Source organism: Capra hircus, chromosome 14 (genome assembly GCF_001704415.2).
Source record: "Capra hircus breed San Clemente chromosome 14, ASM170441v1, whole genome shotgun sequence".
In the NCBI taxonomy this organism is placed as follows: Eukaryota; Metazoa; Chordata; class Mammalia; order Artiodactyla; family Bovidae; genus Capra; species Capra hircus.
Window position 1 is genome coordinate 12,147,242 of NC_030821.1, and position 16,565 is coordinate 12,163,806.

Here is a 16,565-nt window from a genome sequence, read left to right on the forward strand (position 1 = left end):
CACTCTTTGGATTTAGAGCCCACCGTAAGTCCAGAATGGTTTCATTTCAAGATCCTTAACTAAGTACACCTAAAAAAAAATTTCTTTCCAAATGAGGTCGCATTTTAAGTTGGATGTGGATTTGTGGCGGGGGCAGGGGAATACAACCCACTATAGCTAACAAGTCAGAATGTGAAACTACATTTTTCTGACTCCAAGACTCATATATTTAACCACTTCACTTTTAACCACCTTCCAGAAATTTCCTGATCAAACTGGACTTCTCTTATTTTTTCTAAACAGATTTTTCTCTTTCCTGCCTCTCTGCTCTTACTCATGCTATTTTCTTTACATAGGCCAGCCTCTCCCTTTTTCTTTCTTTTAACTAGCCTTGCCTGTGGAAATGTTAAGTAGTCTTCAAGACTAAGCGCAATGCCACTTCCTCCAAGAGGCATTCCATGATTGCACCAGCCAAGCTCCCACTGCATTGCCTCACATGTCTGCAGCCCCTTCTTATCTTCTATGTCATAGTCTAGGTTTTGTGTAGCTGTCTTCATTCACACCATGCCCACCTCCCACAAATATGCCATAACTATATCACAGGCTTCTTAAAGGCGAGACCGCCGTCTCCCATTGGGTTTCCTCCACCGCACCTTGCCCAAGTAGGCACTCCATGGATTTTGCTGAGTGAATTCATAATCGTCTGCTTCATTCCATTTATTGAGTAGTTCATGTATTGAGCAAAAAGACAGGTTGCTTAAAATCCAACTTTTCTCCAATGCTCCTACTTCCCAAAATGGAATTTTTTTTAATAGCCCAATTTATTTTCCCACCTCAAATCCAATCATTTTAATAGTTTTCTTTCATTTAAAATATCTAATGGCAGCAAATCCAGCTCCTTCCACGTATAACCCGCCCACAGTTTCATTTTCTTCCTATCCCTAATGCCACCTTCTTTGGCTTTTCAGGACAGTCGTATTTTCCTTTCTCGAGGACTCGGAGGACCAGGACAATGTCTTAGTCATCACTGTACACCTGGCATCCGAGGGTGCACGGACGCCCAGCAATGTCTGGAGGAGCTGAGGGTGAGTGAAGGCAAGATGCTGTGCAGGAGCAGCAGCTGTGGGAGCTGCCTTGGGGCGAAGACTTTTGCAGATCGCTCGCTGCTCTCATCGCAACCTTGTGAAGCAGGTGTTATCCCTACATCACAGATGGGCAAACTGAGGCTGAAGAGGCTGAGCAAGTTCCTACTGGTCACAGAGCCACAGTGATGAAACCAGTTTGAAACCCAGATCAGTTTGACTGAACCAAATCACCTCTCAGACTGGACTGCAGCCTGCACTGTGTGCCTGGCTCAAGCTGGGGGAGCCCTGGGGCGACAGTCCTCAACGGGCCCTGAAGCTTAGACGCTTGGGAGCTGTTGGCTGTTTATCTAAGGAGATCTGAAATAAGTGAGGAGGCAGGTTGAATTGGGAGAAAAGAGTATAAGGAGTGTGTGTGTGTGTGTGTGTGTGTGTGTGTGTGTGTGTGTGTGGTGTGCGTGTCAGGTACGTATGTGGTATGTGTACTGTGCTTGCTGTATGTGCATGCTATGTGTGTGTGCTACGTGGAGGGGTGCGTGTATGTGGTTTGTGTTACATGTGGGGGGTGTGGAAGGGAGGTGTGGCATGCTATGTGTGGAGTGTGTGGTGTGTGGGGCGGGGGGAAGGGCTGGCCAATGGAGATGAGAAGAGCTGTGTGTATAGATTCTAGAAGATGCAAATACGTCACAGCTGGACACCAGTCCTAACCCAGACACTTAATAGCTGAACAAACTGAGAAAGTCACTTACCCCTGGCCTTGTTTGCTGTAAAATGGCCTGTCAACCTCATGGAGCCACTGGGAGAAACTATTCAAGAAGAAATGGTATTAAAACCTTCAATGTATGTAAAGCTCTGTACCACAGAGAGCAGAGAGGTGAAAAGGAAAAGATTGAAGTGGTTCTTGATTTTAAGGAGTTTCCATCTCATCTGGGGGAGACTGACACATAAAACAATATTGTAAGGTAATTAGCCTCCAACTAAAATTAATTAATTAATTTTTAAAAAAACTAATTGATGCAAAATGGAAGATGCGTGTCAATGAAAACCGCCATCTCGTGAGCTCTTTAGAGTGGCTAGCTGAATGACATCCACCTCACAACCTTATAAGGCAGGTATTTTTAGCAGCCCCATTTTGCAGATGAGAAAGTGATAGTTAAGAAGCTCGGATCTCTACTCCAGGCGCGCATGTTAAACGGCACAGCCAGGATTCCCCCTCAGCCTGCGTAACCTGAGTCTTTACTCTCATCACTTTCCTGTACTGTTTCCTTACACAATTCAAAGACGCCAAGTTCTGAGATGGGAACTTCTGCTCCCAACTTGGAAAAGGGAGGAGAAAGGGCAACAGAACAGAAAAGAAGCCCCTTGTAAAACTGTGTCACTCGGGGCAATATGCAAGGTCCCATGATTGTCACTGTGAGTGTGTGTGTGACCACAAACTCAGAAGGAGAGGGAGTTGAGAGTGAAAGAGGGTACACATGCGGGCCAGGGGTGTGAACAGGGAGTCCCTCTCCTGTAGCAGAAGGGCTACACAGTGCCACTGGAAAGCAACTATGTATTAATGTCCAGCTGTAATAAAGTCAACAGGGAGAATTTGGTTAAAGCCTTGCCTGGCTAGATCTCAGGCTGAAAATCACCAGCTTCCTTTTTTACCTCCCTAATCCTTTATAATTTCCTCTAATGCTTTACTCAAGCTTAGGACCACGAGCCTTTGGGGAGCAAAGCGAGGCCCATCTGTTGAGTTAGGAATTTGCCAGACCAAAGTAAAAATCAATCTCTCTTTTATTGTAACTTAGCATTTATGTGACTTCAAATACTGCCTAACTGTATCAGCTGAAAATCACTTTGCATTATTGTGAATCACGTCCCAAAGGACAGATGTCAGGAATACTCTTTAAAACAGATAATTACTAGGCTATTGCCAATGAAAAGAAGAAATAAAATGATAGGTAGGTTTCTTTATAATTTGCTTGCTCTGGAAGCTATACCAAAATGATCACAATCATCTTCCTGGAGAGGAAAAACATTTAGGAATGCCTTTTTTTTCCCAAAGATTTTATTTATTTTATTATAAGACATATAGGTAAAAACTTGAATATTCTGAAAAAGATAGAAAATGGTAATAAAATGGGTGTTTTTCTTAATAAGAAACAGGTTCATAAATATGCTTTATCAAATGTTACAATGGTTGTTATTTTGCAAAATAATAATAAATAGAGCAGAGCTGTGGCATACAAGGGTCAACCCAAAATGCTGGAAGTATTTATATTTTGTGTTTTACAAAAATGCAGAGCTTCGATTATATTTTAAAATCTGGCATTTTGCACTCTATGTTCTCTGTAATTTAGATGTTAAAAATATTTTTATGATGTCCCCATGATTTTAAAAACAATGCAACAGAAAATGTGGTTTGGCTAAATAGAATCTGATTAAAATAATTTCCCCCTAAATAAAAAAATTTAAGACACAATAGTAAATACACAATTTTTGAACCCATTAGTGGTACATGTATCAATTCCCAATTCTACAGATTTCTGGATCACCAACTATGGGCACTGAACAAAAATAGTTTGCTAAGCTTTCGTTTCCAGCAAATCCATCATCTCTCACAGCTTCACGGAGCAATGACAGTGATGACCTTGATGAACCCAGTTATGCAGTTCTAGCTCCACAAATAAAAGCTACAAAGACAGAGGTTCTCTTTCCTTTGCAAAACTCCTTTGACAGCTTTCCTATATTTGCCTAGGACCGACTGAGTGGCCTCAAATAACATATCAGAACACCAGGCAAAATTTTTACAAGGAAAAGTTCATGTCCAGGCATTCTCTGGTAGGCTTCGATTCTCCATCTGCGAAAGGAGAGAAGAAACACGTGAACCCCGACCACGCCCTCTAATGAGTCTTGGGTGTTCAGACAGCAAAGGTCAGGCTTTTCCTGTAAGTGAATACTGACTCCTCACGAAGCCCTTTCATTTCCCATGCATACGGTTGCCCAGCAGGCTAGCACATTAGTTCCCAGCTACAATAGGGGAAGCCACATCTAACGATACTTAAGAATCCAATCTAATATAGATTATGGGTCCCAGCGGCCTTCAGTGATGTCCTCTGCGGGACAGCGGGTGACTCTGGGTGCCTAGAGCACCGAGAGGTCGTGGCAGGATTTGGACTTGAGCTTGAAGGCCATGTTCTTGTTGTTTTTGGCCACGATCTTGCCCCAGAAGCGCCTGGCTTTCCTGGGGATGCTCTCCCGCCGCTTCTGGTAGGCCAGCCGCCGCTCGTTCTTCTCCTTGCTGTCCCGCCGGAGGCGGACCTGCCGCACGATGCCTTCAAACAGCTCCTTGACGTTGTGCTGGACGGCCGCAGAGGTCTCGATGAACTTGCAGTCAAACACCACAGCACACGCTCTCCCTTCTGGTGGGGAAAGCAAGAGGGTGAGAGGAGAGTCAGGGGAGCTGCAGATTTGACCCGCCACGCACACAGCCAAGCTGGATGCGGCCTAACTTTAAACAGTGCCCCAGGGAACTCAAAGTCAGCAATGCACGGGATGGATACCGGAGACCACGGGGACAAGTGGCCTCCCTGAAACAGAAGCAAAGAGCCTCACAGGAAGATTCCTGGAAGCAGCAAAGACGGGCTTTAGATCGGGCCCACCAAATTCACGGTGTGAAGGTCCCATGTCACCAGTGCCATAGTATTAATTATAATAGTCCCAGCCATCGTCGTAATTGACTTCCCTCGGGAAATGGGTTAAATACTTGACAAGTATTTTTTTAATGTTCACAGCAATCTTTAAAAGTACACTATCCCTTTCAGATAGCTGATGAGACTGGAAGGGAGAGAAGGTGGTGCTTTAAAAACTTGAGGGCGTTCACACAGCCTGTAAGTAGCAGCTGTGGATCCGGGTCTGCTTCACTCTCAAGTTCATGTTCTTTACTCCTTCTCCTGATTCAGTTTCCTGAATTGAAAATTAAGAATCCTACTAGTTGATTTCCTCTCTTAAAAAAATGTTTTTTTAAGTTTTGATATTTTGAAAAAATTTTGAAGATTTCACACATGCACAGTACAATTACAGCAACTCTACAAACAAGTTTTTCTGAAACAGTCTCAATTTCAAATGTTCTGCTGTGTTCAATGACCAGGTGTCCACATTTTGGTTTGGGGGAAACTGACTACTATAGACAGCCATTTCCTAAGAGTAAGGCGTTCCCAAGCTGGTTGGGTCTTTTCAGTCTTTTTCAGGGTTCTTTACTGCTGGGTGGAGGCTGGCAATGCAGCATTTTTTTTTTTACCATTGTACAAATCTGTATTAGGCCAATACAATTTTAAGGTCCCCAAAGGCACTTGGGTGTCAGCTCAACAAAGAGAAGTATCCCTGAATTATGACAAAGGGTACCTGACACCAGCAGACTGATGCTTTGACTGGAATTCAGGAAACAAAGAGTGAGGGCTGGGAGGGTGTTTCTAGGGTCAACAGGAACCAGAGGCAGCCAGAGTGGAATTCTCCATCTCGGTAAGACTCTTTCTCACAATGCCCCTTAATCAAAGTGCCCAACCTTCCTGTCTAAAGATGTTACTTTCACTTCCCAGAAGGCTTGAGATCTCCCTGGAGAATAGAAGGGCCAAAACGCTGGGGATGGCCAGTTTCCCCTGAGCCGGACCTCTTCCCTAAAGGAATCCCAGAGAAAGCCTTGGGGATGGAGAGACTGGAATCCCACAGGTAGAGCAGATGATCTGCTGGGAACATGGACCTCTTAGAGAGGATGCGTGAAACTCCACGTGGCATTTTAGTAAGTCCCTGGTTTCAGCTTCAGGAAAGAGCAACCGTTGGAAGCAAAATGCAAGGGACTCAGAGACATTTCTACGGTACTGGCACCGCTCCTCTTACCTGATACAGACACTTCCCGGCACCGCACCAGGTCACTTTTGTTGCCAACCAGGATTATCGGGATGTCCTCGGTCTGCCGGGCCCTGCGGAGCTGAATCCTCAGCTCAGACGCCTTCTCGAAGCTGGCTCGGTCCGTGATGGAGTAGACGATCAGGTAGGCATCCCCGACCTGCATGCAGTGGTCCTGCAGCCACTCACTCTCCCCCTGATAAAGGAGAAGGTCTTCCATGAGCTCAGATCTGCCTGGTTAAATGAGGTCTCCATTTGAAAGAGGGATCGTGTGTATCCCAGAGTCCCTCTGCTGATACGGGGAAGGAAGAAAATTCATTCCGACTCCCCTCAAAGGCATCAGTCTTCCATGATGTCTGTGACTGTAAAGACTGCTAGCTCAGAGAGGACGGACGCCAGAAGCTTTGACTTTCCGATTCCTCCTACAGCTTGAGTTGATAAATTATACGACGGGTCTGCCAAACAATATTTCCAATTTTATTTCAACTACCTAAAAGGAGCCTTTCCTGGCGTCCATAAAATTCTTTTTGCCTCTCCTAAGTGATGAAATTAAGAATCCTTTCATTAGCATAGGAGAGTTCTCAGTAAACAGAAGGTCTAGCAAATAAGCTCAGAAACCCCAAACCTTTCACCAAAAAAAAAAGCAAAATGTGAAAGCTATTGAGAATGTCAACTGCATATAATATGGTTTTATGTAGTTTAAAATTATCACCCATACTTACTGGGACTTTCCCTAAAACAAATACACTTTGTATTTCTGAATAGACCTAAGGGCATATCACTGCCACTTGCTTGTTATTTTAAGCTCATTTATGAACAATGTGCTCCTTACAACAGTTTTGGTCTTCAGAAGTAAATGCTTTTTAATCAAGAAAATGAGTCCACCTTATCTGAAACATCAAGAAGGACAATTTCACCCTTGCACCAAACAGCCTGTTGGAAGGCAGGCCCCAGAGGAGTTTACAGAGAGTCACAGGCCCTGCATACCTTGTTCTCCCACATGTCCAGGAGGATAATTGTTGCAATTTCCCCATCAACCATCAGTGTTCGTTCATATGTATCTTCTGGAAAAGAAAGAACAGTGATGTTGGAGTCAGACAAATAGGCAACACTTTTCTCTAAGAGGGTGATGCAGCAAATTATGCCAGAAAATAAACTTACTAACTATGCAATTAATTATGTAAGTATACAGAGTAAACTGTGTAAATATTCACAAAGATAAACTCTTTTTTAATCACCTTCAACAACATTCCACACATATTCCTCCAGTATTTACTAAGCAGATCTCCTGCATCTTCCGAATATATGTCATTAAACACTTGAAAGGCATCCATTCATTTTCATCATTCCTAGACGTTTTATACAGGAAAACCCTTTAGGAGAATAAACTCACTTGAGTACTTTTGATTCTGATTCCATGGATGCTGCCTGAGAAACACTGACTGCCCAGTGGAACTGCAAACCTAGCTCACAACCCTCACAGGGGTGATGACTGAACATTCACTGGCAATTTCAGGAGCTTTCAGCTCACAGAGCTCTTTTGAGATATGCAAGAAAAAAAATCTTGAGACTACCCTTGTTTTGATGACATTTTCTGCATTTAGAAAATACAGGTCCCTGGAATAAACGGGCTTGCTTTTCCATCTTAAGTAGAACAGAGGCGCAGCCTCCAGCTCTACTTAGTAATGGAAACTTTCCTCCTGGCACTTGAGCCCAGATTGAGTGTAGGTGAAGGGTGAGTGCAGTCCAAAGGGCAGAGCAGCTCCAGGCCAGAAAAATCAGTGTGTGTGTAGGTGGGAGGGGATTAACTGAGTTCAGTGGGATTTTTGCAGGAGAAATTCCCATTGATTCCACGCAGCTGAGCCCATACTCCCTCTAATTGCACAATGCAGTTTCCTGTTTTGAATTTTAACATTAGAAAATTATGATCTTCATAATGATTTTTTGTTTTTTGGTCATTTTTCGTTGGCTGTTCTTTTTGCTAGGAACTAGTTCTATCAGAAGGAGAAGAAGGCATCAGGAGATGAGATGGCATCACCAATGCAATGGACATGAACTTGGGCAAACTTCGAGAGACGGCGAGGGACAGGGAGGTCTGGCTACAGTCCACGGGGTCGCAAAGAGTCGGACACGGCTGGGCGAATGAATGACAACAACAACAGTTCTCTCCAATATTCGAAGGCTTGTTCCCTCACCTCCTTCTGAGGGATGTGTTTCCTGACCATCTTCTTAAAATTCCATCATCCTTCTCCTCCCAATATTCCTTACTCCCTTCCCTGTTTTTCCTTCACTGTGCCGATTGCTATCTAACAAGAATGCATTTGATGTACTCATTTTATTATTTTCGGTCCCTCTCACCTTCCAGAATGTTAACGCAGAGATTTCCCTCTGTGCTGCTCACTGCCCTCTCCCCCAGCACCCAGGACACTTCCTGGGTAGATGGCGGGTGCTTAGTAAATACTCATCAAATGAATGAACGGATGCTAAATATAGCACTGCAACCGTGAGCACAAGCAAAGCTGAACTCACATCTGGGTGCCCGCCCTTATTAACTGGCTCTGAACTGCTCTCTTAATTTCTCTGAGCCTCAGTCTCTTCATCTGTGAAATGGAATTGATTACAGTATTCATCCCTTAGGGCTACCTGACAATTACATTTATCAAGCCTGGGCACAAAGGGGACATGCAGTAAGTGTTAGCTGTTATCATCACTTCCAGATCACGGAGGCTGGTTCTTGCCGTACTTGCTGTTGCCTATTACCGTAATCCTAGCTGAAGAGCCTTGCATTGTAGGAACCAGGACATTTCCTGCTTTATAATAGTGAGGGACTTAGAAGAAGCAGTGCTCCTGGTTTACATAACTGAAAAAGACACATTATCCCAGTGTTCATGTGCAAATTGTAAAAGTACTGTTTACAACAGCCAGGACATGAAAGCAGCCTGGACGTCCATCAACAGAAGAATGGAGAAAGATGTGGCGCATAGATACAATGGAATACTACTCAGCCACAAAGAGGAGTGGAACTGGGCCATTTGTAGTGATGTGGACGAACCTAGAGTCTGCCGCACAGAATAAAGTAAGTCAGAGAGAGAAAAACAAACACTGTACATCAACACATATATGTGGAATCTACAAAAATGGCACTGACGAACCTATTTGCAGGGCAGGAATAGAGACGCAGACGTAGAGAACGGACTTGCAGACGCAGCGGGGGAAGAAGAACGCGGGACAAATCGAGGGAGTACCACTGACGCGTATAAAGTAGCTAGTGGGAAGCCGCTGTGCACAGCGCAGGGAGCCAGCCCAGCGCGCTGCGGCGATCCTCGGGGCCGGAATGCGGGGCGCAGAGGCTCAAGAGGAAGGAGACACGGGTGTGCCTGTACCAGACTCACACCCTTATACCGCAGAAACTAACACACTGTAAAGCAACTGCGCTCCGATTTAAAACAGCAAAGCCGTGCTCCTGCTCTGTTTCTTCGTCTAGGGATTAGAATCGAGAGGGAAAGGAAGGAACCATGTCAAAGGAGAATGAAAATGACCAGGAACGACTCTGAATTTCTCAGCGTCCCCACCTTTTTTGGAGTCACTCTTCTAAACGATGGTAACTGTTTCCCACTGGAGATTTTAAAGTCTATTATTCCCACCGTGTTTGCCACCTTCAGTATGCATCAGGAATGGATCGGAGTGAATAGCATAACTTGGCTTAGTGGAGAATAGGGTCTCATGACTTCAACAGGCAAATTTATACAACCAAGTGCAAACCATCAGAGTTTGGGCAGCACAGATGGGGTAGGGGGTAGTGGTGGGGGCGTGGCTGCCTGCCCGTGACCACCTCAGAGTTTTTATCTTTTCTCTGAAAGACTTCCTTGCACACAGAAAACTAAAAAATATAAATAAATAATTTTCTCTGCTCATCACTCACTACGCAAAAGTAGGCACAAGGGATCTGCTTGAATCTCCAGTAGTTCAGACAGAAACATACTGCATTCCAGCAGCCAAGGGAAAAAGCAAACTCAAACTTTCTCTTGGTTTAAGAATTATCAGAAGAAGTCTAGAGGAATAAGCGGACTGAAGAGTCCAGTTGCAGATTAAGGCCAAACTGCTTTGCTGTTCCGGAAGGTTCCTGACAGGATTGCTTTGACTTACCTCTGCCTGAAAGTCACTGTGTTGGAAACCCAGGAGCCTAAAACAATACATCTCGGCCCTGCTGTGTGCATGTGCCCTCCACCTGGGTTTATGTATCGCCTCTGGCTACGCGCCCCAAGGATTCTTCAAACACACAGAGCGTCCCGCTTGACAGCCTTCTGCCACCAGGAGAGGGCCTGCTTGTAACCAAAGCTTGCATTTCTCTTCCTCTCTTAGGCATTTACCTTTCAGCCTTTTTAAGTGCTAATCAGGTGAGAAAGAGCTGACATAAAAGAATATGAAATTCCAGACGAGTTCTTTGAAATCTGTGCTGGGTTAAGGTGTGTGGAGAAAGGGTTGAGGCCTCTTGCTTGGAAGGCTTCTCAGAACCCTGCTCTGGAGAAGGCCTCCTTTTTCTGGTGCTCCCCAATGAAGGCTGGGGTGCAGGGGGTGGACTCACCCCCTGTAGAGCAGGAGAGACCCTCTTGAGGGGTGGAGGAGAGTTTCTAACACTGGGCAACTGTGGTCGGTCGCCGTTTTCCCTGAACTGCTGGCTCTTGATTTGTCTGTACTGCATTTGACCCCCAACCCTCCTTGCTCGGAGGACCACCCTGCTCAAGACTGGCTCCAGGGCTGTGTGTGAGCCTGAACAGGAGTTGTCTCCCCTGCCGGAGCCAGTCCTGGCAGCCTCTGGAAAGTTCTGAGGCTCCAGCATCCCTCTCCCCCAAGAACTCTCAACTGCTTTCAGCCTTCAGAGTCCAGAGGGTCCCACTTGGAAAGAAGCAGGCAGTGCTGAGAAGCACTGGCCTCCCCTCCAGTGGCTCCCGTCTCCTCTGCCCACCTCACAGGGCCCCAGGGAAGAGGCACCAGAGTGGACGAGGGACTTCAAGCAGTGAAAGGGCTGGCACGAAAGAGAACCCCACGGGAAGAAACAGCAGACGCAGAATCAGCCCCAACTAATGTTCACTTGGTACTCACTCTGTGCCCGGCACTGTGCTATCTCCCCTTATCCTCTTAATAACAGTTGATGTAGGTAACGTCCCTATTTTACTAATGAGGAAGCATGAGGAGGGTAAGTATCTTGTCCAGGAGCACCCAGCATCAAAGTGAAAAGAAAGGGAAAGTGAAAGTGGCTCAGCAGTGTCTGACTCTTTGTAACCCCATGGACTGCATAGTCCATGGAATTCTCCAGAATACTGGACTGGGTAGCCATTCCCTTCTCCAGGGGCTCTTCCCAACCCAGGGCTCGAACCCAGGTCTCCCACATTGCAGGCAGATTCTTCACCAGCTGAGCCACAATGGAAGCCCAAGAACACTGGAGTGGGTAGCCTATCCCTTCTCCAGGGGATCTTGCCCATCCAGGAATCAAACCAGGGTCTCCTGCATTGCAGGCAGATTCTTTACCAACTGAGCTATGAGGGAAGCCCAGCATCAAAAATGGGGTCCAAACCCACATACGAGGTTTCACGTCCAGTGGTCTCTGCTGTACTTTCTGTGCACACGTGCAATGTCCTTCCACCTCCCTCTGCTGCTGCTGCTGCTAAATCCTAGTGGTCCTTAGGGTCCAGCTCAGAGATCAACACTTACATGAACCTTTTCCTGATTTTCACAGCCAGAAGTGGTATTTATTTTCTCCTCTGAATTCCCCCAGTACTGCCCTTACACCTCTTTGAAGATACTAATCGCGTCCTATCTTGATTTATGAGTCAGTGTATACCTGCTCTCTACTACAAATACTGTCAGCATCTTTAAGGAAGAAACCCCACGACTCGCAGTATGTCCTCACTGAGTCACATCAAGCTTCATGGTATACGTTCAGTAACTGATGAATGGACAGATGAATGAATGAATGGCATCAAATATGCACAGAGAGTCATAAGATTAGTGCAATATAATCTTAACAACATTCATCTTTATTTGAAGAAATAATGATGAGAATATTGTGTGCTTTTTATCTTATGGATAATGCTGAAAAAAAGAACAATGCAGTGAAGTGCCATGGAAAACCCTCTCCTCTGGAAGGATAAAGCCAACCACCGATTCCAACAGCCTCCCACAGGTAAGAGCTGTAATCCTAGACAGTATGAGTTACTCAGATAGGTCAGATTAGGTAGGATGGGTCACCCAAGAAGCTTCCTGTTGTCAAAGATTCTCTGGCTGAGGAGATCACGAAAGGATTCTCCCTACCAACAGTCCCCTCTCTCCATTAAACAAAGAAGCCTCCCAAATACAGAAGCCTGCCTTCCCAAGGTTCAGGGATGGGTCAGTCTTCTTCATACCCTATGCCCACAGGAATACCACCCTCTGGATAGGTACCACTATGCTCTAATGGACAAACATTTTTGAGAGTCTGATATCCACTAGTTATTTCAATTCCTCCCTCTTAAAGAAATGAACAAAAATTCTTAGTTTGTCTCTTTTTCATATCAATCCCCAAAGTACTTTACTGTGACTTCTTTATTAATTTTTACGCTGCTCTAAATTACAGCCCCTGGCCCTCAGATCCTTCCTAAGAGGGTATTATGGTGTACCTCATCCATCACTGAGTACCCCAGAGCATGGCATGGAGCCAGGCACGTGGGAGGTACCCTGCCCAAAGTGCTATAGTATGTAACAGCATTTGGATGCTAAATCCAGGGACAGTCGAAGTGAAAGAACACAGGAATTTAGGTTCAATCACAACTAGTTTTGAATCCTGGGCAAACCATGGACTAGCTTTTTCACCTGGGAAAGTCACTTGACTTCACAAGCTTCCATTTCTTCACCTGTAAAATAGGAACTTTAGAACCAAATGGGCTTAATTTTTATAAGTACTATTAAAATACCTGTGGGAAGTACTTAGCGCTATGTGCCTGGCACATAGCAGGTTCCTTATCAATGGTGGAAGGTGAACACCACCAAACTAATTTCTAAAATCCCGGGTTCTAATCCAAAATGCTCCAGAGGGTGATTCCAGGTAAGTCCCTAAGACTCAATGTGCAGACATGATGTGAGGACCAAAATAAACAGTCACAAATATAAGGCACCCAATAAAGTATCTGTCCCACTGCAAAGGCACATACTAGATGATAGCCTCCTGCCTGTCTCCTATAGGGACACACACCCATGGGTCTTTACCAAAAAAAGAGATACTGAGCCTGCTTCTCCCTTGAACTAGGATTTAGCTATCATCCCTGAGGCGTCAGGAGTGAGGAGAAAAATCAATGTTCTATCAATGAGTCATCATTTAAAGCCAGTTCCGGAGCTGCCTCATGAAGCAGTGAACTCCCAGACAAAGGAAGAATAGATGTTTAGTAGAAATGGGCTGACAGCAGTGAGGAAGGAGTAGGATTTCTGTGCATCAAGCAGAGGGCAGAACTGTGTCATCACTAAAGCATCTTCCTACTCCTGAAATCTGTGATTCAGCAGTGAGTTGCAACTGAGCGTTCAGACAGACCATGTCACTGGGACAAGCACACTTCCTTCATTTCCACAACTGCAAACAGGGACATACAGTGACCCTAGCATTGTCTAAGATCCTGTGGCTGAAAGACACTGAATTTAAACCATCAACTACAGGAGCCTCATTTTACTTCCCAGAATACAGTGCTATGCTTTACTTGAGGAATATGTGATTTTTTTGAGACTGTATCATCTCAGATCAGTTTTGGAAACCAAGGCCTAAATAATAAATACCTTAAATGAGATTATCCATGGAAAATTGAAAAACCGTAAGTATACTTACAAACGTTAAGTATCATCATTGTTAACTTTCAATATCTTTTTTAAATATTGTGCTATTGAAAATAGAGATTTTAAACAATTTTATACCCTCTAAAGCCTCTAATACTGCAATGAACAAACTAATGAATTCATCCTAACAGTTTTCTAATTGGCTTGGTTTTAAGTATCACCATGGAAAAAGGCTGTGTCTACACTGAGTGCTTGAAAAGTCCAGGTCAGAACTGGCAAAAGCCAGAGGTGGGATCCTGACCCTCCAGTTCCACCCTCCGTAAACCGTCTCCCTGGTCCCTTTAGAGCTGGAATGTAAGAAATTCCTTCTCTGGCCCAGCTTCTATCTATAAGCATTTTCACTTTCTTGTCCCAGAGGCCTATGCCAGCACGTCTGTGGGGACTCGGCTCCCCAGGCAGAGCCAAGAAGGCATAATCGCAGTTCCCAACTCTGCAGACAAATGACCCACCCACTCACTCTTCCTGCTGGACCACTGCTGACCCGTAAAGTCCTCCGGAGCCGGGCCACCTACCTCCAAGCACTTCGCAGTCGCTGTCCATGCTGTCATGGACACCCGCAAAGATGTTGGCCAGAGTGGACTTGCCCACCCCCTGCTCCCCGATGAGGACCACCCGGTAGTAGGTGTTCCCGGACTCGGAAGAGATGACTGAGTCCGTGGAGTCGGAGGACCAGCTCCGGCGGCAGGGGTCCTCGGGAGCGGCGGGGGGACGGCTGCGCTGGCCGTACTGCAGGGGCTCCTTCTGGACCATGAGATGCCTGCCATCGGCAGGGATGCTCCAGCGCTGCTGCTGCGGCTGCACGCCCGCCGTGCCCTGGCGCATGGTGACATGGTTCAGAGTCATTGTCAGGTCCTGGAAGGCAAAGCAGCCAAGATGGTAGCATCAGGAAGCATGAGTTCAGGGAGCTCGAACACAGTCATCGGTGATATTTTAGTATGTGAGGTAACCAAGTAACCCTCACACAAGGAACACCAGTGAAGCAGTCCCCAAACCCAACAGGCTTTCAACTGAACACACACACACACACACACACACACACACACAGCAGCTCCTCGGGGAGACTGTCATTTGCAAAGAGGAAAAGGTACCGTTAATATCGTCCACTGCCCTGGGGCTTCCTCCATCCTCAAGGAAGCCTGGGGATTCCCCACTCAGAGCGGGCACAGAGGCAGCCAGAAGGCACGAAGAGCCTCCAGAGAAGGCTTGAAAAGCAACAAGTTAATGCAGCTGGGGACCAGCTGGCCAGGTTAGCCGCTAATGTCTAAACATGGCACTTAAGTAGCAGCAGCACCCAGCAGGCTTTTATGCCTCAGTGGGGAACACGTGACAATGACATCATCCCCCCTGGCTGGATTGGACCAGGGCTGATTGGAACTTCCATGTTTAGTAAAGTTGCCCTGATGCTCCCCAGCTGCGTGAATATGCTCTTATTTGAGGGGGAGAAGAATTTCTGCGATAGGTATATGCCTCACTTCTGCCCCTCTGCCCACAGATATCACATTTAACCCAGCCCTCTGCCTTGTCCTTCCGGCAGGGAGAGGACCTGCTCACGTTCAGAGCTGTCAAACTTGCAGAGACAGTGCTTCACTCTTTTTAAACTCTGTCCACTCCGAGAGTTCCTTTCCATCAGCTCGGATTTCCACCTTCCTGAAGCCAATCAGGTCCAAGACTCCCTCCAGAAAGACATTCAACAACGTGGCCACAGCTTGGCCTTTCTCAAGACTCCCTCCCCTTGCCCGGAGGTCTGGACTCCCAGGCTCTCAGACAGAAAGCAGAAGCAATCTCATTTTCAGCAGCAAGATGCACCGGTGAGCGAGAGACCCTCCCCTTCCCGCAACCCCTTCCAGCTAGCCCACTCCCCAGAACCCCAACACGTCGATGACCCTAGCCGCGACCGTCACCTCGATGACCCTGATGACCGATCGGTTTGTAGGTTTGTTTTCTTTTAAATCTTACAGCAGCGCCTCCAGTAGGCCGACTCTTCAAACAACCAGTGCCTGAAGTATCCCTGACGGCTGTCCTCCGACCACAGTCTGGAGGAGGAGATGACCCTCCAGCTGAACTGCACGAAAGCAACCCGCCACCGCCGAATGGCATCCTTCGCCCCTTAAACTCTGCAACACCCCTCACCCCCCGACCCCCCGATCGAAAGACAACCGCGCCGGACAGCAGGTCCCGAAGGTTCTTTTCCCCACTTGGAAAGTTCTCCGCGGGCTGCGGACGCCCACCCCTTCCCCCAGTCCTGCCCCCCGCGCCTCTCCGGAGGTCCCCGCTCCCCGCCGCGGGCTGCTCGCCTTACCGGGGGTGCGGCTGAGGGCGGACGCGCGCCGCGATGCGGGCGGCTGATCTCGGGGTGACTGCGCCGGGTGCGCCCGCGCCCGCGCCCCGCGGTTTATACGCGCGCGGCCCGGGCTCTGCCGTGACGTCAGCGCCCCCGCCCGGGGTTTGGGGGCCGGGCGGCTCTGCAGCAAGCCCCGAGGGGCAGCCCCTTCGCCAAATCGGTGACTCGCCGTCATGTGACCCCCGCCTCTCTCCCCTTTTAAAAAAAAATAACGACAGTTGAATCCCGGCTTCCTTTATTCTGGTTTGTTCTTTTGACCAGGCGGACGCTGGAAGGGGGCAGACAAAACACGAAGTGCCCCTTAATCGCACTTTCCAGCAAAACAGTTCGCGAGCTGTCTGGATGAAGGATGGAGGAAGAGACAGGTTGGGATTGGAAACCCAGTTTCGCCAAAAGACAAAACAAAAACAAAACAA

The 16,565-nt window shown here is 46.9% G+C and overlaps 1 protein-coding gene across 2 annotated transcripts; it reads right to left on the reverse strand.

Annotated features, from left to right (window-relative positions):
* Positions 2,823-16,215, reverse strand: GEM (GTP binding protein overexpressed in skeletal muscle). Of its 2 annotated transcripts, none has more exons than XM_018058231.1 (5): positions 16,108-16,215; positions 14,321-14,660; positions 6,939-7,015; positions 5,943-6,147; positions 2,823-4,468 (listed from the first exon to the last, which is right to left on the reverse strand). In XM_018058231.1, exons 2-5 carry the CDS (start codon positions 14,649-14,651, stop codon positions 4,191-4,193), a joined length of 891 nt encoding a protein of 296 aa, XP_017913720.1. In that variant the 5' UTR covers positions 14,652-14,660; positions 16,108-16,215; the 3' UTR covers positions 2,823-4,190. The 2 variants fall into 2 exon arrangements, with proteins under 2 accessions (XP_017913720.1, XP_017913719.1); XM_018058230.1 differs by lacking the exon at positions 16,108-16,215 and adding an exon at positions 14,897-15,079.